The sequence below is a fragment of the Neovison vison genome, chromosome 8 (genome assembly GCF_020171115.1).
Source record: "Neovison vison isolate M4711 chromosome 8, ASM_NN_V1, whole genome shotgun sequence".
In the NCBI taxonomy this organism is placed as follows: domain Eukaryota; kingdom Metazoa; phylum Chordata; class Mammalia; order Carnivora; family Mustelidae; genus Neogale; species Neogale vison.
Window position 1 is genome coordinate 54,632,668 of NC_058098.1, and position 25,676 is coordinate 54,658,343.

At 53.8% G+C, this 25,676-nt stretch overlaps 1 protein-coding gene across 1 annotated transcript; it reads left to right on the forward strand.

Annotated features, from left to right (window-relative positions):
- The first annotated feature begins 21,549 nt into the window (after nt 1-21,549).
- On the forward strand, nt 21,550-25,454 carry SIX3 (SIX homeobox 3). The gene is made up of 2 exons (XM_044262414.1): nt 21,550-22,427; nt 24,241-25,454. The coding sequence occupies exons 1-2, from the start codon at nt 21,613-21,615 to the stop codon at nt 24,431-24,433; spliced, it is 1,008 nt and encodes a 335-aa protein (XP_044118349.1). The 5' UTR covers nt 21,550-21,612; the 3' UTR covers nt 24,434-25,454.
- The last annotated feature ends 222 nt before the right edge of the window (nt 25,455-25,676 follow it).

Consider the following 25,676-nt stretch of genomic DNA (forward strand, 5'->3'; position numbering starts at 1 on the left):
CAGTGTGGCTCTTAGTTCCTAATTTGTTAGGAAATAAGGTTAGATCATTAGACAATGTAACGTACAACACTGTCTTCTGAGGACAAGTCCCCACCCACATAAGGACTCACTCCGTCCTCTCGGTTGACTTCCAACCCAACAGAACATACAGACTCTCTCTCTAGGGAATTTGGAGTTGGCCATTACAAAACTGAGTTGGTGGGGTCTGCTGGTCACCTTACGTGAGAATATAAAAGCTCTAGAACAGAAAGGGCCGTGGTCCACTCTCCACACAAAGAAGCAGAGAATGTCAATCAGCAGAGAGGCATGAACTAAGCAGAGGCAAGAGTGAATGAGGGTAAGAATGGCCACTTCCCTTCTAGTCCCAGACCTTTATGAAGCAAATAAATACTCCTGCCATTTCACTCTGAGTCGTATCCTTAACTGAACGTCACCCATCATTTTAGTAATGCTACTTTGACTGGGTTTCCCGTGCTTCTCTTACTTATCAGGACACTGTGTTCGTCACAGGGCTGGGTCCTACAGAGGTGCCCAGTGATTCTTTGTGCAACATATGAGTGATGTGAGTTCATACAAATACAGAAACGGAGGCATTTGCAGATTTTTGATTGTTAGTCGATTTGATTGTTGAGCCTCTATGTGGCCAAAGACCTATACTTGTTGCAAGGTTCCCTGGGGTCTAGGAGCCAGATAAGATAGTTATTCAACCCAAGAGACAGGAGGTCAAACCAAAAGGAGAAGAAAAGCCAAGGATGATATTAAGGAAACAAAACAAAACAAAACTGGAGAGCTCAGGAGATGCTCAAACCAAGGAATCTAGAAGCAGATATCAAGTTTAAAGCTTGGATGGGGCTTTAAGGAACAGGAGTAAATCCAAAACATCTTAGTCTTTAGCAGCTGGCCAAAGATTAACTTGGCTGGCACAGTTCTGGGTGGTAGAAGTCATTCTCCGTGGCTTCAGTTACTGCTTTCTCAATGCCTTTGACCTTCCAACATTGATTGTAAAATCCGTGTGAACTGTGGATGATGTCTTCATTGGAACACATCTCAAACACACGCAAATCAACAAATTCTCTGCTGACTACAATGGGCAAAGGCCGATTCCTCCTTGCAGCACATTCCAGGGACTAGGAAAAGGTAGAACTCGAGTGAGAGAGCCACAACCAGGGGTGAGTGAGTGCCTACAGGCTACTCCCCCCGCCCCCAGAGCGGCATGGTGGTGGTGGACAGGTATGCACCCAGGGGAGGAAAATGGCGGGCTTTTTCAGTGGTGAGCTGAAGGATGACCATATACTCTGAAAAGGGACGGCTAAGGAGGCAGGAGAAAGGGCTCTTCCAGCCTGATGCCTCAGACACTCTGAACCACCCCATTACGGCCAACATTAGGAGCCAGGATTTATGATTCAGAATCAGGTGGGGGTTTTTTGTTTATTTGTTGATTTGGGAGTTTTGTTGTCATTGTTTTGTTTTGGAGGGGCATGGAGGTAGGGAGAAGTCCTGGTGATTTCAAGTCTTGGAGGAGAAGAGTAAAAGCCGTCATGGAGGAGAACGCTGAGTGTACAACTGGATTATAAGCCTGCATGGGGCAGGGGTTGGGGGGGCTGGTGTGGGGGTCACTCTCTCCCACTTAATTAGAGTAACAAATTGCTCATACCTGGCATACTCTCTGAGTAGGAAAGGAAGTAGCAAAAAAAATGGAAGAAGAATGAGAATAAAAAAAAAGAATTAGCCGATATCAGATGTTTTCTGCTTGGTGTCTGCTTGCCCCGGTCTGACTGGTGTAGCTTATAATTAGTCTCTGCTTGCAGATGTGTGGTTCCAAAGACTTGTGGATTAAGGAGAAACTCTAGAATTTCTCAGGACCTGACAAGTTGTAACGTGAAGAGCTACACTTAGTCCATTAAAGATTTTTCACAGTGACATTTGAGTGCAGCTGGAGAGATCTGCCTCCTTGCCATTTATCATTTTCAGGCCACGGGTGTCGGCAAGGAGGTTACTATGAAGAACAAAACAAAATGGATTGCGTGTGTAGAGGTGAGCTGGCGAATACTGATAAATGTGCTCCACTGAATGTCAGCAAATGTCACTTGAGAAGCCATTTGCCGCTACCATAACAGCCTCCCAAACCCAACAAAGAGTAGCAAAACCAGGCCAAACGAATGGAGCGTCTTGCTTCCTTCCGCATGAATAAGCAATCAGCCCTCTCAGAAGTTACACCAGAAAGTTGTTAAACTTGATCGAAGAAGCGTTTCCACCCATACTGACGCATGCCGGAGAGTGCTACTGAGGGCTGGAGACCTCATGAGGACATCAGCCGGTGGCTCAGGGAAGGACCCCATGACCTCTCTGTCCCAGGTGGGTGCCTTCCTTTAGTGTGCAGAGAAACTTCCTTGTCTCCTGGGCCCCCTGGCGGGGTGTTTCCTGTCCCCTCCTCTTGCTGCTTCCATTGATTCCGTGGACCCCTCCCCGGCTCCTGGTCTACCCTCCCTTGCATGTGACCCAGGAGTGGTTGAAGATGTGATCTGGGTTCCAGGACGTGAGGGTGCTGTCCTTACGCCCCACGTCAAGAGAAGACCCAATGGGCCACCCTTGAACCAGACTGTCCATTTCTTACTCAAGAAAGGGCTTTTCAGTGTGTCCTCTGGTTAGTTTGAAAATTCGAGTGATGGATTCAGGTTCTGTTTGATTCTTGGTCATGGGGCCAAATCTTTACCTGTGTGTGATTTGGGATTTGGGGAAGCTAAGGCCAAGTTTTCTTCAGAATGCAGCTGGGGTCAAGGCGGTCCCCTCTTCCTCCTCAGCTTGGTGAGTCTCCAAGGTTGACTAAGGGGAGGCAAATGGGAAAGAAGATCATATTCTCCAAAAAGCTCTCCAGGGAAATGTGAGACTAATTAAAATAAAATTCCAGTCCCTGTTCTGTTTTTAATCTCTGGGGGTTCCTCCTCCTCAGCACATACACACAGGGTCATCCAATACTTTTTTCCTCCTTTAGACCAGGAGTCTCACACAGGAGCTGGAATTTGTCTGGCCTCATAAATACACCACACGCGCGCCCAAGCGCATCGTCTGTACCAGCCGAGGTCAGTTCAGCTTTCACTGAAGCGAATCCTACAATATAGGGCTCCTGTACAAGAAGCCCTTTATCGAACGTGCCTCCCAGTTTCTGCCACTTGGTGCGCCAGTGGACACACTTCCCACACTTCCCTCTTCACACTGTTTAACCTGTATATGGTGGAGTTGAATACACTTTACATCCCGGACAAAAACGGGCTCTTGGGAGGGCAAGCTTCCCTCTGATGAATTTGGAGAGATGGCACATAGAGGAGAGGTGGGAGGCTGGCTCTTCTTCAGCTGCACACATCACAGAATGTTCTGGAACCCTTAGTGCTTCCCCCTTTTCAATGTGGTGCCTCCCATGGAAGGGCCTTTCTTTAGGTCTTGGGAACTCAAAAGATATCTGTTTATGAAGACTGATTTGCCCTCAACTTGTTGACTTTACTGCTTTGTTTAGGAAGGAACAGTGGTTTGTTTGGGGAAAAAAAAGGGAGGGGCGTGGAGAAGCAGTAAAAGAAAGGCAGATTTCTGGAGCAGAAGTGGAGGTGAGGGCCAAGTGGAGGGGGAGGGAGACACAGTATGTTTTGCTCCAGGCAGGAGCTCGGACTGCTTTCCCAGCTGAAACACTTTCCGAAGACCTCTCTGCTGTGCCCTCATGGGACTTGCATGTCCCAGGCCCAAAGACCTCATAAAACATGAAACATAGGGGTGCCTGGGTGGCTCAGTGGGTTAAACCTCTGCCTTTGGCTCAGGTCATGATCCCAGGGTCCTGGGATCAAGTTGAGCCCTGCATCAAGCTCTCTGCTCAGCAGGGAGCCTGCTTCCCCTCCTCTCTCTCTCTGCCTGCCTCTCTACCTACTTGTGATCTCTCTCTCTGTCAAATAAATAAATAAAATCTTTAAAAAAAGACAAAACATGAAACATATTCTGATGAAAAGATAATGTGGATGTCGATTTCCCCCTTTGCCAGGATTATTTATTTTTCTGGTTGTGGTAGTTTAAAATTTGTATCTTCAAGCTCCAACTATAATAAGCATCTGTTTCCAGGAGAAAAAGAAAAAAGAAAAAAAAAAAAAAACCTGTTCATTGCTGATTAATATCACCCAAATCCTGCGATAGCTGGAGTCCAGAGCTATGTGAAAACTTACCTTCCTATTGTATCTTTAAGGAACAAAACAACAAGTCCTACAGATGAGGGTAGCCAGCATTGGCTCTCTCAGATGAGAAAAAGCAAAGCTAGGTTGGGTGAACCACTTTACCCATCCACTAATTAGTAACACCACCAGGTTTCCTTGTTTCTAATCCACAGGCCATTTTCAGTGGACTCTGCTCCGCTCTGCGTATAAAAACCCAAAGAGCCCCCTTTCACCATTTTGCATTCCAGGATGTTTGGAAAAAAACATTAAATTGGTTCCACAAGAGAAAGGTTTGTTAAAAATAGGAGACCTCTTAGAATTTCAGGAATCCCCTCCTTGCAAGACTGTGAACAAGACTTCAGTAGAGGGAACGTTTGCCTGTAGAGAGATGTCCTCTGAGTAAGAATACTCACTCTGCTCTCAACAGGCATCATTGTAAGAGCCCTAGACCCATCCTAACTTCAGAATAAGCTCCCTCAGCCTAACTGAGGAAAAGATACAACATTAATGGGGGGGAGGGGAATAAGAGAGGTTCAAGTTAACACAGCAGGCAGGCCACCCTTAAAAAGAAATGTTTTGAGGAATTTATTATCAGGCTTCTAAATAATGTCTTCCATTTAAGGAAGCACTGTTTAATGCCTATGTTATATCAGACCTGTCACTAACCCTTAACTGGAAACCAATTTTGCTTATATGTCATTCTCCTCACCATTTCAAATCATCCTCGGCTTTCAAGGCTCAACTTAAGCCCCACCATTTCCAGGAAGCCGTCTGAGATTTCTCCCATGCTTCCCTCCAGTGTGCTCCCAGCCAGGACACCCATAAAACAGCATTGTTCTATGCTGTTGACCTGTGTATGTTCCTCTCCTCCAACAAGTACCAGCTCACTGAGAAAATGGCCTCTATCTTACTTATCTCAGAGATGGTCTTCCCTAATACGCTCCTTAAAAGGGGATTTAGAGCAACTGAAAACAAGGTTATCTTTCACACACTTGAGATTTAAACCACCTTGGTTTAAATATATGAGAAACAGCGTTCTCCTCCTTGGCTATTGGTAGTAGTCAGCATTCAATGAAGGGGAAGGATGTGGGTAAGGGAGAGGTAAGAGGGTGTCCAGTCTAGATTATAGGGGCCCTTTCAGCAGTGGAGGCAAAATCAGACTGGTTAATTTGGGCTCAAAGGAGATGGTAATTGTGGAAATCTGGTGTTTGAAGGCAGGTGTCACCACCCTTTTTGATACACTTCTAAAACCGTTTTCCCCACCTCTGTGTCAAATAGAAACTTAAGGTTATACTCTTCATCCACATATATTGGGCTAGAAATGGGGAGAGTTCACATTTCCTTTTCTAGAACTGTCAGCACTCAGGAACCCAAGCTTCTTAGTACACTAATTTTCGTTATTTCCCTGAAAGAAAAGTAGAAATCATTGAACTATCCTTCCTTTATCTATGCTCAAGTAATCAGCGGGGAGAGAATACCCACCACTTCCCCCAAAACAGCACAGCATATTTTACTGTTGAAAACGAAGATTTTGCGTGGGGGTTGCAAATGTTAATAACTTTTGATGGAGAGACTTTTTAAAATCAGGAATTCAGAGATGCCCTTCCTGCCTTCTAACACCTGTTGTTTTCATATAGGCCTTTCAGGGAAGAACCTTTCTTAACATTTTTCTGTCTTCTTAAAGCAAAAAGTCCCCCAAAGTGGGCAGAATGCATCGCGTCCGAATTGAAAGTGAGGGTAGGAAAAGCCGGGCTGTCAGTCCCTTGGTAAGTGGGCAGAGTCCAACAATCTAGTGTGACTCTTATTTTTTTTCCTGTTGGGCCCTTCCAAAAAGCCTCACCTACCATAATTCGAAATAACATTTCTTATCATGCCAAATGTTTCGTTTCGGTTCCTGTAATATTTACTTGTTTCCCTACACAAGTGGGGAGGGGGGATCTGCCTCGATTTTAAGAAGAAAAAGATCTTTAAGGTTTCTAAATGTAACAATTGTTCAAAAGTCCTTTCCCTCTCAAATTGGCATTCAGAAAAAATATATTTACATATTCACTTCCGCCGGTTGTGAGAGCAGAATTGCCGTTTTTGCTCAAAAGGAAAAAAGTTTTTGAAATGACACAAATCAATATGTGCGTATTTTTAGAATTAAGACGCTTGTATTCACTGTCATGGTGGGATTTCCTTCCAGGGGAATCTTCCACGGGGAAAGTACCCTGTCTAGGGAGCATTTAAAGAAATTTTAATATCCAAACAAAAGCAGTATTACCATTGCCATCCAGTCCCTGGCCCAGAGGAAAAACAATTAATAATTTGCATATGCTTCTGACACAAATTAAAGACAAAGGGCCCATCACAGACTGCGATTACCACGCAGCCCTAGCCTGCATTGCCCCAGCCTGCACTCTTCTTGCTTTCAAATGAATAGCATTAAGCTCGATAACTAAAAATAGTGGTTCTGGGCCCTCTGGCCTAGTCCCACCCTAGAATCGTATGTCCCCAGTCAGAAACATCTCTCAATCTCTCCACCAGCTTCCAGGCAAAAAGAATGTATAGTTCCAAGGGGAAAAAATACGTATATACTTTGCCCTTTTTATTTTAATGGCCAAACATTGTAATGCTAGCTAAATAGAAATTCTTGTCTGTTAATAGGTTCCTTTAGTTTGTAATAAATAGGAATGCTAATGACTAAAATTTGGTATTTGGTATGCATTAGCTTTTGTGAGCTTTTCTTTACAGTCCTCATTGACATGCAATATGGCAAGCTTCCTTTGAAACATATTTATAAAATAACTACAGTATAATTAAACCAACAAAGCCATCTTTTAAGTAAGCTTAATAGCTTGGGTTTTTTTTCACCTCAGTAAAAATTTATTTTTAAAAGAAAAATAGTTATGCCTCAATCCCACTGTATATTTTATTCTGTGCATCTAATATTTCCTTTGCATCTACAATCTATGCATATCTAATTCTTTTTGACAACTATGATTACTAATAAAGTTCTCATGAAAGATATGCTTCATAGCTTCTTCAACAAGAATAATGTTTTTTTGTTAATGGAAATTGTAACATATCTTGACAGATACAATATAGAAGATGTGCTTTTTTCTTAATTGTTAATATTGCTGTGCTGAACACACAGGAGCAGATCAACAGATATGGCAGGTAATAATCAGAGTGGATGCTATTTTGAACAAAGTAACTAAAAATATTTTAATGATATAAAAGCAATAGATAAATAAAAGCAATTATGTTTAATTTTGCTTTCTGTGTGCGAACAATTTTTGGTTGCTGCTGCTGTTGCTGCTGCTGCTGCTGCCGCCGCCGCCGGCAGTGTGTTGAACAGAGGAAGCTCCGGAGCGCGGTGTGATCCGCACAGAAGCGGCTCAGCCTTCTTGCAGCATAAGGGTCCTGCGAGCCGCCCTTTCTCCGCTCTAGGCGGCTTCAGCCTCCCAGGGGCGCAGGGCCCGGCAGCATGCTAATTCGCAAAGCGCAGTGGCTCAAGTTCACCAAGTTTTCCCCAATTTTGCAAACCATTGCTCTATCTCCAAGCCTCACGGTTTAAGACCACAAGATTTCCAAAAAGGAGAAACTCAAAAAGATCCCAGGCGCAGGACGGGAGCAACCGGAGCGGGCTCTGGCCGCTTCTGCGCCTCCCGGACCCCTGCCCGCTTCCATCTGCCCCACGCGCCTCGCTCCCGTCCTTCTCTCCGAAACTCTGTCCTCTCCGCCAAGGGGCTGCCAGGCCCCCAACCCACCCACCCACCCACCCACCCCCCCGCGCGGAGAATAAACACAGTCGACATCACTGTTATAATCTTTATTTAAAACTGTTTCCAAGGTTACAAATTGCCATGCCTCGTATGCAACAGGTTCCTCCGAAGCGGTATCATTACAGATTAACTGTAATGTGCAGGATTAGAATAAAAGCATAAGGGATTAGGTAAAAGGGGGGACGCTGGAGAAAGAACGCCCGAGCCCATCCCGACGAACTGGCGGTGGAAACCTCGAAGAAGCTCGGTGTCCGGGCGCCGGGGCTCGCCGAGCTGGAGCCCGCTCCTCAGCTCCTGGGCCCCGGAGCGGTCAGGGGTGGCGGCGAGGGAAGGGCCAGGGCGGCCGGAGGCTGCGGGGCGATGCTTCCTGTGCGCCAGGGACTAGGGACGGGGCCCCTGGACTCAGGGAGGCTAGGGGCCCGGAGGCCGCGGAGGCGGAGGCGCGGGCATGCCTACGGCCCGGCGGGGGCCGCGGGCAGTGCCGCGCCCGAGACACGGTTCTACCGCCGTGCGACGCAGCCGGAGAGCAACGACGGGGACAGCACGCCCACACGGGGGTCAGCGGGCTTATCCGTGTGGCTGACCCGGCCTTCAAGGTCCAGGCCTCGTGGGGCCCCTTCGGCGTTCTCGTCTAGCCCCCACACGGCCGTCGCGCTGCTGCCAGCCTCGGGGTGGGGCCGGGGCCTGCCGGCCGCTTCGGGGCCCGGGACTTGGGCCTGGGCCGCCTGCCTAGCCCGTGCACTCCATTAGGCCACGTCCCCGATCCGCCCGCCCCCTGCCCCGGAGCTCCAGAAAGGCCCCAGAGTTCCCTCGCCCCCTCGCTCTGCTTGCTGCGGGGCCGGAGCTCGCCGTGCTGGCCCCAGCAGGACTCGGGCCGGCCTTGGACCACCGCCTCGGGAAGCGGACGCGGCCCCGAGGGCTGTTTGCGTGTCCGCGCGGAGAGCGCGGGGCTGGAAAAACAAACAGGGCGGGCGCGGAGGCTGGGGGGCGACGGCCTGGGGGCTGGAAGGAAGTGCGCAGTGTGTCAGGAGAGCCGAACAAAGCCCTCACGGGAGCCCCGTCACCCCGCGGTGACCTCGGGCCCGCCCCGCTGAGCCACCGAGCCCCAGGCCCTAGCCTCCGAGCAGGCCGCGCAGCTCCGCCGCCGCACACCAGGCCTCCGGACCTCCGGGCCTCCACCGCCGCCCGAGCCCGGGCTCTCCTTGGGTCTCGCCTGCCGAGCCCGGGACCCGCCCAAGGGCTCCGAGGATCGCTGGGGCAGTGGTTACGCCTCACCCCCGCCACCAAAGCCAAAAGTGCGAGGCTTGGTGGGGCGGGGGGTGACTCCATACTGAGGCCCTCCATAAGGAAACGGGGTGATTCCGGGGCCGCAGGAGCCACAGCTCTGCCAGCAGCCCCAGAGGGAAGGAGCGGGCTCCCGAGTGCACCACCAAATTCGCCGAGGTTCCTGCTTCCAGTAGAAGGGCCCCGGCTGAGGAGGCTGCGGGAGGGGACTGTCGCAAACAGCTGTTCCTCATACATATTTCATTACACAATCAGATAATGCGTCCCACCACCTTCTCAATTATTCACAGATAAACATTTTCAAGACGTTTTGACATCTGTCTTAGTGCCTGCTATTAATTTAGTAATCACTGTAGTTAAAAATGTATGGGATTTTTGCCGTCGGAGCACCTCCTCTCGGGCGCGCGGGCCCAGTGTTGGGCTGCGCCTGGAAGCCTGGGCCCTCCGGGGGCGAAGGCACCTTTGGAGGTGAGACGGCCTCTCTGGCGCATTGACATTGTTAATGGAAGGGATTAAAGGGGTATCTAGTTATTTTATTTTATTGTCGAAGGTGGTGGTTGTCCCCTCCCCAACCCGCATACACCACCCCCACCTTTCCCGCCCCAGACTAAGACCGGACTGCGACGTTCGGCCCTTTGCCCCGGGCAGCGGAAATGGTTAGCTTCTATCTAGACAGCGGGTTTCTGCAGAGGAAGAGGCGAGCAACTCCACTGGGCTCCCTTGGAGAGAGAGAGAGACGGGGAGAGAGAGAGAAAAACAGAGACGGGGTGGGGTTGGGGAGGGAGAAAAAGACAGAAACTCACACCATCACCAAGAATTGCTTACAACAACAACAACAGCAAAAAATCCGAAAAACGCAGTGCTATCCTCTCAAGAGGTCACAAACCTAGGCGGTTTTGCCCTGAGTACCGGGGCTCCGGTAGAATTGACCGGGGCTTTTAGGAAACACAGAGAAAAATAAATTCGCTCCAGCGACTGTACGTGGGGCATTTAGGCTATGAGAAACCGAGCTGCTTTCCGGCTTGAGTGGTGAATATTGCAATAACATTAGCTACCTACACCCAATTTTATAAATCATACTAGCCAAATTTGGAGGATTTTGTAGAATTAATTGGTAAGTAAGAGCAAATATCTTTAATTCTAAAATGCTGTTTGTTGTGTACTATTAGGAAGGCTCTAAAGAAACTACCCAAAGAGGGGAGAGATGCCCCCAAGGTAAAGGAGTCTGCTTCTTTGTGCCACGAATCTCAGCTACAGGGAATGGCAGTCATTCTGGGTTTGGGAAGAACTGTCTCCTCCTTATTTATTTCTCTCTCTCTCTGTCTTGGTCTCTCCCTGAGGTGCGTCAGCAGGTGGACTCTTACCAGGGAATAGGAAAAACAAACCTGGGGAAAGAAAAAGGTCTTGGAAGAAACTGTCCTTCCAAGGAAGATTGAGTCTAAAATAATTTCATGATATTCACTCTTTATTATTTAGAACAGCTACAAGAACAAACTCTAACTACAATTTCCAGGAATCGAGTGTATCTTTGGGAAAAATTCAGAGGACACAGTGTTTGTCCCCCCCAAAAAAGTTCTTCCCTACTCACACTCCCAAACCCCCTCCATTTCTAGGGTAACTACATTTGTTTAAAAGTTTCCTCCTGCCGTGTTTTCCAGATGGTTCATCTCTTCTTCAGGAGACAGACCTTCCTCGGCCCCTTGGAGGGTGTTCATCTGACTTGCTGGCCCAGAACGTCCTCTTTCTTCTTCTTCTTCTTTCTTCTTTCTTTTTTCTTTTTTTTTTTTTTTTGTCTAAAACAATCTTCCCAAACTTACCCTCTACTTCCAGACAGAGAGAGTCAGGGAGGGAAGTGAAGTGAAACGAAGGGCACCACTGCATCCAGTGCAGGAAAACCATGGTGGCTACTGCCTGGAAGGTTCACCCACACTAGGCAGGCAAACGGAGATGGAACCAAAAATAAATCTGTGCACTTGTTTGGGCCTTTCTAGGAGAGCTACTCTAGGAATCACTCCCTCCTCTTAAATCCTAACCCCCACGGACGGGGGTCCTGCCTGGGACAGGGGAGGAGGGGGTTTGAACTGCCCAATATCTCACAAAGAAAACTAGTTTAATAAAAATAATTCAGTGTTCTTTGGAGACTTCTTTTGCAGACTTATTTTATACAAAGGGACTGGGCTGGAAGTGAACGCAGGGAGGTGTGGAGTTGAGCTAGCCTTCTTTTTAAAGACTGAATTTAGCATAAGAGTAGTGGCGGCGGGGACAAAATCAGGGCCCTCCCACCTCATGAACCCGATCAGCGTGCACACTGAGTGAGGTCCCTATGCTCTCTCATCCTCCCACAGCATGCAATCTCCTAAACCAATAATAATAACAACAAATAAACCATCCTGGTCCAAATGAACCTTTCCTGGATTGCCCTCTTCTGTGTATTTCCAGACCAGCTGGGAGCAAGGGAAAAGTGTCAGCTTTGGGATGGGGGAGGTGCTCTTTAGAGTCTCCTGGACTTGACCTCAAACCTTTCACCCAGTCCACTCAACAAAGTTTTTCCCATGGGAGGCAACATCCCTGTAAGAGGAACCCCTTGGTTTCGAAGACTGCATCCTCCATAGGCCCTCAATATCCCCATGTGGGGCTTCCTGTGCGTGTGCCTGGGGTCACTCTCCGATGACACCGTGGCTTTTGTCAGCATCTGGACAACTGGGCCGTGCGCTGGAAAGATTCTGCCAGTGGACACTTCTTTTATCCTCAAATTCTGTTCTTAGTGCTCCTCTAATTCTAGCATGTGTTTTCAGGTAGGACTGCATGTACGGTTCTTGTACAGTCAGGTGACTCAGCTTAAGCCTGGATGTGCGACCCACTGGATCTGCATGGGACAGAGGTGTACAAATGCAAACTTGGGGCTTTGGGTGGGATGCAAGGTTAATATGGCTTCCTAGCCCGGGGCCCTCTAGGCCTCTCTTGCATCTTCATCTGCCCAACTTCTTCACATTCCAGGAAGAGGCAGACCCTCTGACGATCCTGCACCTTGCTCCCTTCTAGAAGGGTCGAAACTTGTCTCAGTGAATTTTGGCGGGGCCAAGCCAAATGGGGGTAGGGGTGGAGACGGGTCACTAGGTCGCCTGGAGGCTCCGGGCCACACCCCACCTCCAGGCCACCAAACAGACTAAGGAGCCCCAGGATCCTGGGAAAAGTGTAGGACCCAACAGTGGAAGTCACGGCGCCTTGTGGGAGGCAATAGGCGTGTTTGGGGGCGAAGTTCTCCAGCTAGGCCTCCCAAGAACAGCGGTATTTGTAACTGGGAACTTGCCTGGGCCCGCCCCCTCGGCCCCTCCTCCCGCCCCCATCTCGGCTTCCTGAGCTCAGAGGGCTGCGGGAGAGCGGCCCCGCCACCCCCTAACGCTTTGGGACCACGCCATCTCTTGGAGCCCTTGGAGTGGCCTAGATGGTTGGAGCGGGGAGAAGGGTGGCCAAGACCGTCCTGCATCAGTCCAGTGACATACACCTCTTCTGGGAGCCCCCTTGTGAGCACGCTGGCCTTCTAGTCTCGGGGGGGGGCAGGAGAAGCGCTGGCCTGGGGCATGAGGAGATGGGGAGGGGGTGTGTGTGCGTGCTTGCCTACCGCTGCAAGCGATTCTCAAATGGATTGTGCGAGGACTTGTGCCTTCCAGGAATCCTGTTGATGTATTTTCTCTTGAGCGTGAGGGAGAAAGATGCGGACTTGCGTGTAACTTCAGGTCAGTTTGTTCATAAAAGGCCATTGTCAGTCCATCGTTTGGTGGATCTGTCTCTCCTCCCCAGTCGCATAAAGTGAGGCCGCCTCTTCCCCACCTTCCACGCAGCCTCCCAGGCGCGGCCAAAGGTTTACGGCCCTGGGACCCTGAGGCCTGGCGAGGTGAGGCGCTGAATGTGTACCCCGCGTTTTGATCCTAAGGCCCTGGGTGCCCAGGTGTTCCCTCGGGGTGAAGCTACAAAACCCAAGCGGGAAAGGGGGACTCAGAGAGCTATCCCCACACCCAGTGCAGATTGAAGTTCCAGTCTAGGCAGGAGGGTTGGACGTCCCTACAGACCTGGCATCTCACGGCGGACCCAGCCGAGGATCCAGATTGGTGGCGGCGAGGGAACGGGGGATGGGGGGACTTAGGCTGATCTAGGACGGAGGTGGAGATGGCAGGAGGGGAAAAAAGAAAGAAGACTGGGTGGGGTTGTGGGGTGGGCATGTGAAGTGGGGATGGAGTTGGGGCAGACTCAGATCGCGCCAGCTTTTCGCCCTGCTTTGGGGAAATGCGCCGGGCTGCGCCTCTACCACCCCCTACCCCTGGAAAATAAAGCTAATGATGTAGTAATTTAGGAGGGGTGAGGGGCTGGGCGAAAGGAGGGAGGGAGGATGGGGATCGCGCGCCCCAAGAGCGAAGGAAAGCAGCTGTGGAGGCGCTGCCCAGGGCTCAGGCTTCCCAACAGGTTAGCTAGACGGGGAACCACCCGGCATTTCGCAGGAAAGGGGGGGGAGGCTGAGCGAGAGGGGGAGAGAGCCTCAGAAGAGGACAGAGGGAGGGAGGGAAAGAGAGAGAGGAGCGAGAGCGCGCGCCGCGCGGTTTAAAAGGAGACACTTACACTTCCTAATGAATATTTATCCGCCGCTGCTTCCTGCTCCCGGCTTCCCTTACCTTTTCGCAGGTAAGATCTTCCCTGAGCCCCAGACCTGGGGGCCCTCCCAGCTCCCCCAGTCATTCTCGGGGGACGGGTGGCCGGGCGGAAGGGCTCTTGACAGCCGGGGAGCTGGGGGAGCAGGAGGGCGGCTCCGCTCGCGGCTCGGCTTGGGAGATGAGACTCAAGACCCCGCGCTTGCAAGGACTGCGTGCGTGGGCAACCTGTGTGGAGTGGGTGTGAGTGCGTGTGTGAGTGGGTAACAGAGAGAGGATGTGCGCCCGCGAGCGCGCGCGCCTCTCTTTCCCGCGCGCTCCGAGGACATTTTCCGACTTTTCACTCGGACGCCCGGGATTTCTTGCCTTTGCCTTTCTCCGCTTCCCCCTCCTCCCTTTGCTCGCCCCCTCCAACTTCCCCACCCGAGGCTGCCAAGAAGCTCTTCTACGGGCTATTGTACAGCTGGCGCAGGCTCTCCCGGGCCCGATCCCGGGTCTCCCATAAAAGAGGGTGTATAGTTGGTTTTCTGCTGAAACCCCCCACACAAAGGCCGCCGGGCCACGGGGTCCCCCGCCCTCTCCTGTCGGCCCTGCTCTTGAGATGCTCCGGCGCGTCCTCCCCTACCCAGCCTTCCCCGTCCCTTCTCCCCGCCCCCGACGCGCGCGCGCGCGCGCACACACACACACACACACACACACACACCCCTTGGGGTATCAGGGCCCACAACAGAGCTAAGGTTGATTGGGACCTAGGGGTACTGGGTGGAGCTTCACGGGACCCGGCAGCCAGCAGTCCTGGGCTGGAACTGGGAGCCGGCGGACCCTCAAGGGGAGCGCGCCTCTCACCACCACCACCACCACCACCTTCCCTTCCTTCACCTGAGGAAGGAGCACAGGGAATTGGGGGGGGGGGGAGAAGGGCAGGGGGCATGTGGTAGGGGAAAAGGAAGGAGGCCCCGGAGGAGGTGATGGAGGAGCAGAATTTTTAAATGGACTTACCCGGCCACCTGTTGGGAATCCATTTGGGGTCAGCCGGCTCCGCAGCTTCTCGAAGTGGACACACAAAATCAAAAGCCGAAGTTGGAAAAGGAAAATTTTTGCTCTGGCCATCCCCTGGCGCTGCCAGTCAGGCTAGTAGCTCTTGAGCTAGGGTCAGGTGGCTGTAGAGCCAAAAGCAGCTTTGCCACGTCCCCTGCCACCCCAGTTCCCCCTCATCCCTCCGCTCCGAGGTCGGGGGCTCTGAGCCCGCGGACTCGGCGCTCAGGGTCCAGTGCCGGCAGTATGGCTTAAGCCGAGACAAGCTTTCTAAGCCCTGCTCAGAAGTCAAGAGCGGCAGCGCCGCCGCTTTGGCGCGGCCTTTCATGACGCGGTCGCTCGGTATTCTTGTGCCTCGGCCTCTCTGGTCGCCCCCGGACAAAGCCACCGGAGCCCGGCCGCTCCCTTCCCGCTAAATCCTCTTCGGGGTCAATGCGCTACCAGCACCAGGCCGCGCGCTTCTCCTGCCAGCCATGTGGCTCTTAAAGAGCCGTACCACTCCCCCACCCTCCGTCCTGCGCGCTCCCCCGACCCCCGCCTCCCCGCCTTTCTCCTCTGGATCTAGCCCCCCACGCCGACGCCTTAGGTCCCTGCTGCCCCGACCGACGCCTGCGGACTCCTAGCCCCCTCCCTTCACCTCCTCCCCTGAGCAGTTGGTGGGCCTGGCCTTAGGGCCCTAGGGCTGAGTTTTACCCCTACTCCAGGTCCCCTTTCTCTCCAACATCGTTCATTCTTCGCTTGCCGGTTCCTACCTTTGCCCTTTGCACGGATCAAGGCCTAAGGCACCGTCCTGCCCAAGGCAGAGGTGATTCCCTAAAGATCCTCAGTTTGAGCTTGAATTAGGGGGTCCTGGGATGGGAAATGGGGCGGGGTGTGCCCGTTGAGCTGGGGGAAAGAAACGGACCAGGAGCAGACCGGATGGACTTAGAAGGCTCCGCTACCCCCAGAGCCTCACTGGCCTTTTGGCAGAGGGTGAGGGCTGGCTGGGTGCCACTCATTCTTAGAGGTGGCCACCCTGGAATGGGGTCCTGAAGTTACCAAGCTGGCCAGCCGGCTGTGTATCTAAGGGATTGTGAGTTTGTAGTGGGGGGCATCTCCAGAAGGCCCAGAGTGTGGATCTGCGAGAAGACCGCTTCCCAAGCCCCAAAAGTAACCCTTAAAAGCCCAAGAGCTGGGTGTGTAAGGAAGGATCTTGAGGGACAACTGTCCAGTGAACTGGGCATGGGAGGAGAGAAGGAACAGAGAGGGAGTCTACTCCTTTTTCAGAGGACTGAAACCCAACTTTTAACTGTGCTCCTTAGATTTGCTGGCCAACCATGTGACTTGTCCCACTGAGAAAACAGGAGGTAGCTGGTGGCTTTGGTCCCACTACCTTACATAGTTCTCCCTCGGGCCTGTTTTAGTCCCATCTTGCCCTAGCAGCCAGTGGTCCTGTATGGGGAAACCCTGCTTAAATGTTTTTCTTTAAGCTTCCCAAGGACTGGAAGCATGATTAAAGAGAGACCAGAGAAGGCTTGGTTTTCTGGGGCAGGGGAAGTGGGACAAGGTAGGCTATAACACATCACTTTCCTAGTGCCAGCTGTGTTTGTTTGGGGTCTGAGATGGAGGGGCAACGATTGTTTGAGGAGTTGAGTGTGCCTACCCTTCTCAAATTCAAGCCTTAGCACACCAATTCTGGAACTCTAAAGAGATCTCTGCAGAGAAGTAGCCCGTTTCCTGGGCTTTGGAACCCAAAGGAACTTGGGTAGGGAGGAAGATGGAAAACTGAGCCTCCCCTGGACATCTGCCCCCTGCCACCCCAGCACTAGTTCAGATGCATCTTTAAGGAAATAGGGTAAATGATTTGAAATTAGCCCTCTTGGGAGAGGTTGGTAGTGCACTCCCTGGACTAGAACCTGAGGCCACAGGCCTCCTCCCCAGGCCCTATCACTCACAACTCCCAAGTCTCCCATCTCTCTCTCTCTCTCTCTCTCTCTCTCTCTCTCTCTCTCTCTCTCTCGGCTGGGTCTGCACAGCCAACTGGGAAGAATTTGTGCCCTCTCTCCTGAGCCTGGCAGTGGGAGGTGCGGTGGCCCAAGAGAGAGCCAAACTTGTCTTGTTTGAGGATGTGGGGGGTGGAGGGGCCTACAGCGGGCGGTGGGGCTCATTAGGCAGAGTGGGGTGCCGAGAGGTGCGCAGCGCCCGCCCCGGAGGCCGCCTTTGAGCCGTCGGGGCAGCTTCATTAAGCGGCGCTAACAAGGCATACAAATGCCGGGCCCAGCAGCTTTCTTGCGATGCCGGGGCCTTAGCAGGGCGCCAAGCTAATGAGGGTCACTCAAAGGGGCTGATCAAATATTCAAATTTCTCCGCACGCCAGGAACTTTTATGTGCGGTGAAAGTTGAGGCAACTGAGCTGTGTTTACTGTCCCTGGCGACAATCGCTCGGAGCGCGGGTCCCGGGAGGCTAAGGGCGGGGGGGGGGGGGGGGCAGGGAGGGAGCAGTTGTTGTTGTTGTTGTTGTTTTTCATTCAAAGGAAAGTAATCGGGGTCCTTGAAGGGCTTCGAGGCCTCCCCGCCTACGTGCTGCACTCCCCTGCGCCCTCATCGGCCGCCCACGCCAAGCGCCTCGGTTTGCAGCTTGCGGGGAGGCCCAAACCGCGGGCCCCGGGACCAACCCCTGCCTCCTGACATCCTGGGGGCCGGAAGGGCCGTTACTTCCCCCGCCCCCCCCAGTACAAACCGACCCTCCACAGCTGAGCAAGGCCGAGTGGGTGTAGCTGCTCCCGTCCGCAGGTTTGCGGACCTCTTGGCTTTCCGCATAACGCCAAGGAAGGAGTGGGTCTCTCAGGCACCTCTCGCGGTAGAGTTAGACTGCTGGGCTTGGGGCTAGTTTGTAAATAAATGTCCCGTAGGTCCTAGTACGAGAAAGACACTCTCCGGCTCAAACGCCCTTTCTCCCCGCGCCACCTGTACGCAGTTCTGCCGGTTGCCCGGCCCAGGATTAAAGCAGAGACGGTGGTGGCAATTTTGTGACCTCTGCCAGTACGGGCTCCAAGTCCCAGATCCGGGAATCTGAGCGGCCAGAGACTTACAGGCCCCGCGGGCTGACACGTTCATCCCAATCTCTACACTCTGAGAGACCCTAGGTGCTGGCGCCCCCCTGCGCGCTACCCCTCCAGATGTCCTCCGGGCTCAGCTCTCTGCCCTCCCGCTGCCTACTGCCTCGGGCCCCCAGAACGGCGGGAAAGGTTCCTGGGCCCCAGAACCCGAGGTCCTTGGGCTCCTATGCTCCTCCCCAAAGCCCAGCGCCAGGGAATTTGGGAGGGGAAGCTCTAGTGCTCCATAGCCCCCTCCCCCACACGGTCAGCACTCCCAGACCCGGACCCCACGGAGCCTGCGCTCCCAGCTCCACCAGCCATCCGCACAGAGGACCGGCCACCCCGCCTACCCCCCTTCGCCCCCCAGCTCTCGGGACTCTCAACTTACGGGCTCCCGGCGGCGGGCGTCGTGCTTCGGGCCAGAGCTGAGAAGCGCTGGCGGCCGCCGGGCCGTGAGGTGGGCTCCGTGGGCGGCGCGGAGCTCGGTTCTGCGGGAAGTGTCTTGACAGCCCGGGGCTGACCGCCCGACCCGTGGCGCCGGGCCCTGTCCCACCGCACAAAGCTGCGCGCCTCGAAGCCGCCCTCCGTCCGGCTCTGCACTCCCGAGTCGCGGCTGCCACCCTAGCCGGCGGGGTGCGGCGCATCGGCAGGCGCCCAGGCCAAGCTGGGGACAGGGGTGTCGCCGAGCTGAGTCGCAGCCCCACTTGCCTCAGTTCTCCTTGAGTGGTGACGGTTTTCGATTTCAGCACTTTCGGCAGAGCCCGCGGCACCTGCCCAGGCTCCCTCCGGGGCTAGCTAGGCAGCGGCGGGGAGAGGCCGAGTCGCCCCCACCCGGAGGCGGGGGTTGTGGGGACGGGGAGGGGACTGGCTGGGTTCACCCGCCCGCCCGGCGCCTGGGTCCTCGGCTCCAGGGGATGCAGTTTCGGGGTCACGAGCTGCTTTCAAAAAGTTGAACACAATATTCGGAAACCCACCCGTAGGAATTCTCCCCCCACACGCGGCACAATACCCACTCCCTCCCCTTTTTCATTCCTTCCTCCCCCGCTTCCTCCTCCTGCCCCTTCCCCCTCCCACCCCTCAGCCTATAATCCTTCCCCTACCAGAGAAAGGGATCGGGAAGAAAAGATGAAGCGTCTGTTTTTGTGTCCCAACCTTAGGGCTCTTTCTGGGCCCGCTGTGAACGACCGCCCAGAGCTTCGAAGCTGAACGAAAAGGACCCACGGTCGGGAGCAAGCTACTTGGAGGGGAGAGATCACCCAAAGTGGGCCTTGGCGGGTCTTCCTTTTGAGCGAATATTTCCCTGCCTCAGTCATTGGGTTTAGGCCAGCGACCCTCGGCTGCCAGGGGCGGAGCAGGCGGGTAGCGGGCCTCCTCTCCCAGCCCAGAGCCTCCCGGCCAGAGTAGATCCTCCGCGGTAGCTAGCCCTTCTCTGTACAGGAGGCAGGGCTCTGCGGGAGTCAAGGCCTAGCAGGACCTGAGCTGGGGTTTAGGAGTGGGACACTCACAGCCCCAGTCACGTTAAGTTTCCCATTTAAATTCTCTCTCAATCTCTTTCTCTCCTCCCTCATTGAGATCTCCAAAGTGGTGTGGACTCGGTGCCTCGCCCCCAGATCTGCATCGGAATGTAGAAAAGATCTTTTTTTTTTTTTTTTAAAGAGTTTTGAATTCCTCAATGATTTTTCTTCTGGAAAGGCAGCTTAGGATAATTATTTCAGCTTTATTGAGGGCAGATTAGTTGAAGTCTGGACGCTGCGTTTCAATACGCGTTGTACACGGGCCGACAATGTGGGCATTGTTGGCTACTGTGTGTGAACTCATTCAAAATATACACTTTTTAACACCAAACCGAGTCTTGTCTAAATATACACAGTGCTCAGGGGAAAGACGTCTCTGACCCTGACAAATCTGCGTAAATCACACTTCCATAGTTACAGAAGCCTCACAAAGGGAGGCCCGGCTAAAGATGCTGATTACATCTTCTTAAAAGCAACATACCTTAGAATAAATACCCATACCGGCCCTGGATCCGGGGGAGGGTTGCGGTGGCCAGAGGGAGGGAGGGCTCTCTCTATTCTACGGGCCCTTTGGGGGTTTGTTTTAGGTTTGTCATGTTACTGTGCTTAGATAAAAAAGTTTTTTTTTTCTTTACAATATGAGCAAACACACAGTGTTCAGGCCTATCTGCTTCTTTGAGGAATCCTCCAAAGTTTGAGTGTCCTTCTGGGGCTTGTAGGCAGGTCCAGAGTTCCTTGGAGGAGTAGGAGTTATGGGCTTGTCAGGGGGCTCCAGAGGGTTCCAGACTTCTCAGCTCCCTGGGGGACACAGTTAAAGTCTGGGTGGGGAACAAAGAAGTGGCTTGCTTTTCACGACAAAAAGAAGTGTACTGTTATTTTTACTGGTATTTAAAAATACAGAGCAATAGGGGAAATCAAGGCTCCCTGACCAGGGATAGAGTAAAGGGAAGTGGGTGAAATCCAATGCAGACGAATTGGGATAAATGTGGCCAGTGGTCACACACGGAAAAGACCAGAGCAGCTTCTGACACCCTGAGTCCTGAGCTCGGGCTCTCAGGTGTTAGATGCCCCCCAAAATCCGGAATCCCAGGAGCAGCAGAAAGGGTCAGCTTGTGGTGGGCCCCATGATCTCATCTCTTCTTTCTTCCTCGCCACTATTAGTGCTCACATAGGCAGAAAGAGGTAGCCCGACGTGCACACCATGTGCAAACTGTGCCTGCTTAACCAGCCCTTGGCCTCTCCTTGAGGGCTGGCCCTCGGCCTTCCTGCCGCATGGGGAGCCTCTTACTTCCCAAGAAAATCCCCCCTTTAATTGCTCATCCCATTCAACAACTCTCTGTCCATGGCCTTTTGAATTTCTGGATCAACTTCTTTGGGGAAGAGGGAAGAAGGGAGCTCAGAGACATAGAAAGAGGGGGGGGAGAGAGAGAAAAAAGAGAGAGAGATAAAGAGGGGGAAGTGGCGAGATTAAGAGTTGCAAAGATTAAAAAAAAAATCTCTTTCTCCCCCTTCTCCCTCTCTCCTCCTCTCCCCCTCCCCCCCACTCTGGCTAAGTGGTAAAACCGTCCTTACGTTCTCGGTATTGATTGGCAGGGCTGACAGTGATTGGCAGCGGTTGCCGTGGCAACGCCACAGCGACACGCCGCAGACCAATAGAAAAGCGAAACAAAATGTTTCAATGCTGCACTCACTGTGGATTTAGGGGAGATATTATGAGGCTGTTGTCATTAGGGCGATTGCTGTGGAATCGCTGAATCTTGACTCGGCGGTGGTTGGCTCTCGCTCTTCTCTCTCTCTCTCTCTCTCTCTCCCTCACCCTCTCCCTCTCTGTCTCGGGTTCTCTCTCTGCGCGCGCGCACCGGGCCGCTCTCCTTCCTCCCTCTCTATGTGGCTGCGCGGGTGTGTGTGTGTGTGGATGTGTGTGGGGTGTGGGTGTCCCTTACGCCCTTCCTCCTCCCCCTCCTCCTCCTGCTCCCCCCTCCTTTCCTTCTCCTCCTCCCCCCTCTCCTCTCCCTCCTCCTGGTCCTCATCGCCCCTCTCCTCCTCTTCCTCCCCTCTCTCTTCCTCTCCCTGAATTTTCTCCTCTCCTCTCAGGTCAGTCCATGGTATTCCGCTCCCCCCTAGACCTCTATTCCTCCCACTTCTTGTTGCCAAACTTCGCCGATCCTCATCACCGCTCCCTACTTCTGGCGAGTAGCGGCGGCGGGAACGGTGCGGGCGGCGGCGGCGCGGGCGGCGGCGGCGGCGGCGGCGGCGGCGGGAACTGTGCGGGAGGCGGCGGTGCTGGCGGAGCAGGCGGCGGCGGCAGCGGCGGCGGCTCCAGGGCCCCCCCGGAAGAGTTGTCCATGTTCCAGCTGCCCACCCTCAACTTCTCGCCGGAGCAGGTGGCCAGCGTCTGCGAGACGCTGGAGGAGACGGGCGACATCGAGCGGCTGGGCCGCTTCCTCTGGTCGCTGCCCGTGGCCCCCGGGGCGTGCGAGGCCATCAACAAGCACGAGTCGATCCTGCGCGCGCGCGCCGTGGTCGCCTTCCACACGGGCAACTTCCGCGACCTCTACCACATCCTGGAGAACCACAAGTTCACCAAGGAGTCCCACGGCAAGCTGCAGGCTATGTGGCTCGAGGCGCACTACCAGGAGGCCGAGAAGCTGCGCGGCCGCCCGCTTGGCCCGGTGGACAAGTACCGCGTGCGCAAGAAGTTCCCGCTGCCGCGCACCATCTGGGACGGCGAGCAGAAGACGCATTGCTTCAAGGAGCGGACTCGGAGCCTGCTGCGGGAGTGGTACCTGCAGGACCCCTACCCCAACCCCAGCAAGAAACGCGAACTGGCGCAGGCCACCGGCCTCACTCCCACACAAGTAGGCAACTGGTTTAAGAACCGGAGGCAGCGCGACCGTGCCGCGGCGGCCAAGAACAGGTCAGTGGCGGGCCCGCGGCCTGGCTACCGTCTCTGGGGCCCGGGAGGGAGACAGGGGTTGAAATAGGGGCGAATGGGGCAGGGTGTTGATGGCTGCCGGGCGCGCGAGAAGCCGCGACCCCCTGGCCAGTTGGAGAAAGTTTCCGCTTGCCCAAACGCGCAGAAGAGGGACGGGGCAGTGGGATTCTTGACGACTTTGTCCAAGAGGGGCTTCGGGCAGGATGGAGAGAGAGAGAGAGTGTGTTTGAGGTCCTGAGTGCCCACAGTCCCTGGTCCCAGCCCTGGGAGCCCTAGCCTTGTCCTGCACCCGTGCCACCTGCTCAGCCGGTCCCCAGCTCCGCAATCCTCTGGAGCCTACAGACAGGGAAGGAAGGAAAGCCGCCCTTGCCATCTGGTTCTTATTTCTATGCACTGCAAAAACCCGGGGAGGAATCCACAATGTCATGGAAAAGGAAACTGAACCTGGGTCTCTGCCACAAAAGGAAAAAGGTCGGTGACCGCCGTGGAGCAGGCCTCGCCTTCAGCATTGCAAATGGGCTGCCCAGGAGCTGGACAACCAGGCAGGGAGTGGAGAGGCCTTGTGTGTGTGTGTGTGTGTGTGTGTGTGTGTACACGTGCACACAGGTGCCAGCCCTCCTGCCCCAGTCAAAGAGCACAGCCTTGGTCCACTAATTTGGGAAGCCACCAGAGCAGGAAGAGCCCCACTGCCAGCATGTTGGCCACAAAGTCAAAAAGTTGCCTGGGCTTGGCCAGTCAGCCCACTTGGGCCTGTTGGAGGTAGGGAGAAAAATAACTAGAGGAAAAGAGGAGGGAAGGGGGAAGGGAGAAAGTGGGGTGAAAGCCCTGGTAAGAAGCCTGCGTCCCTATCTGGCCTCTGAAGGCCCTGGGCCGGATGTACCACAGGGAGCAGGGCCCCAACTGCTGACAGCTGCTAGGAGGCCAGGGCTGAGTTCCTGGAGTGAATGAGTGTGTTTGTGTTTAGGCGGTCCAGGCCTGAGCCCTGGGCCCTCTCACCTTTGCGCGCAGAGCCAGTTTTTCGCCTGAGACGGGGGAGTGCCCGGGACAGGGGGAGGCCTCCTTGTAGGAACTCAGAGACTCTAGGCCCCAGGCGGCTGATGCCTGCTGCGGCAAAGAAGCAGACGGAGACTGCTCTGCACCCCTCTCCTGCTGCTTTCTCTCCTTTCTCTGTTGCACCTCTTCCCCACTTTTTCCGCTTCCGGCTTCTACGTTCTCTCTGCCCCTGCTCCTGTGCTCAGCACCGGGATCCAGAGAGCAAACCCAGAGAGCGGGTCCTACTCCGCAGAGGCTGCGGGTGAGCAACCCGCAGCTCTGGGTGTGTTCACGGGAGCTGGGGCAGGAGCCACTGCGGAGACCGACCTCTCCCCGGCAGCCGATTCAGTCTGAAGAGTCCCAAGGGGCTGGGGAGGAAGGAGCACCCTATCCCTCGCGGACTTGTGCTGTTTCGGGTTGCGGCGTCCCGCGCTGTGCTCCCAGGCCTCCCCAGGCGGCCGGCCTGGGTGCTACCTCTCCTCGGAGGCCGGCTCCGAACTGGGAAGCCTTGAGAGCCCCGGGGAGGAGAGACGCGAGTCAAGCCCCGCGCTGGGGGGGCTCTGTGGCGTTCAATGAGCAGTCGGGGGCTTGGAGGCAGGGGAGGGGAAGGGAATGAGCGCTGGGAGCCCAGTCGCGGGTGGTGGCGAAGGGCGCGCTGTGGAGGCTGGGGAGCACCGGCGGCCGCGGGCGCGGGGAGGCGGCTTGACGGAGCCGGTGGCGGAGCCGCTGTGTCAGGGCTGGTGCCGCTCTCTGTCTCCCGCAGGCTTCAACACCAGGCCATCGGGCCGAGCGGCATGCGTTCGCTGCCCGAGCCCGGCTGTCCCACGCACGGCTCCGCAGAGTCGCCGTCCACGGCAGCCAGCCCCACCACCAGCGTGTCCAGCCTGACGGAGCGCGCGGACACCGGCACCTCCATCCTCTCGGTAACCTCCAGCGACTCGGAATGTGATGTATGATAGCCAAGGCCGCCCTCCTCCCCCTCTCCATCCTCCCCCTCCTCCTCCTCCTCACCCTCCTCCTCTTCCTCTTCTTCCTCCTCCATCCCCAGAACAAACCGAAATCAGGATACACAATCATACACACACACACACACACACACACACACACAAGTAAACACACACTTCCACCCCAGCCAAAAATATATAAAAACCAAGAAAAATAACAAATTAAATGCAAACTATCAACAACCCCAACCACCATCTACCACCACGGCCACCCCAAAGGACCGCGACGCCAACAGACAGTTACAAACGCTGATGTTGCGGGCAGAAAACATAAAAGAGGTGACAATTGTATACTTTCTAGGACAAGCACGGCTTCTCCTTTCGGTTCCCACGGACCCGGCACCCCACCTGCATGACGATTTATTTGTATCTGGGAAAATATTCTCTCTAGTTTAAACGATTTAAAAAGAGTCGACTATACAAAAACCGACCACCACCACGACGACAAGACGACAAAAGCAAAACAGACAAAAAAGAGAAAAAATAAAATAAAACCGCCATCTCCGTTCAGAATTTGTTTAAAAAAAAAAGAACTCCTTGAGAGGGAAATAGCAAATGTTTCTCGCCTTTTGTTGCTCGCTCTCTTTTTTCCTCTCTCGCTCTTCTTTCTTTCTCTGTTTTTAAGTCCAAGTATTGGTCAAACAAAATGCAATCTTCTGTTTTTTGTTCAGCAGACAATCATTTTCTTCGTAAGCACCTTTTTCTCTCCACTCTGTCACTGCCTGTGTGGGTACTGGTTATAAATGTGGAAAAAGAATAGTTATGACTGTAACAGATTTTTATTTTTATTTCAAAATTTTATATGAATTATGTATATCTTAATGATCGGTCATTTTCCCAGTTTGTAATATATGTGTAGAAATTGCCTGTATATGATATTTGCTTTTTCTCCTCTTCCTTTTGCATTCTCCTCCCCACCCCTTCCTGCCTCCCCACTCACCTGTCTCTTTCCTTTTCGGGGTTCCCCTCCCACTCGGTGTTCCTGGCGTCGACTTGGCAGTCAAGGCGTGGCGTGGCGGGCTGGGTTAGGAAGAGGGACCCCGTCGCTAGCGGAAGCGGAGAGTGAGACCGTAGTATTCTTATGCAAAAGCTATTTCAAGTATTTCTTAGCTGCTTTGGAGAAATCTCTCACTCCCCGTAGGGCGCTTTTACTGTTAATCTTAACTGCGTGTTTATCTATATGTAAAAACTTTCT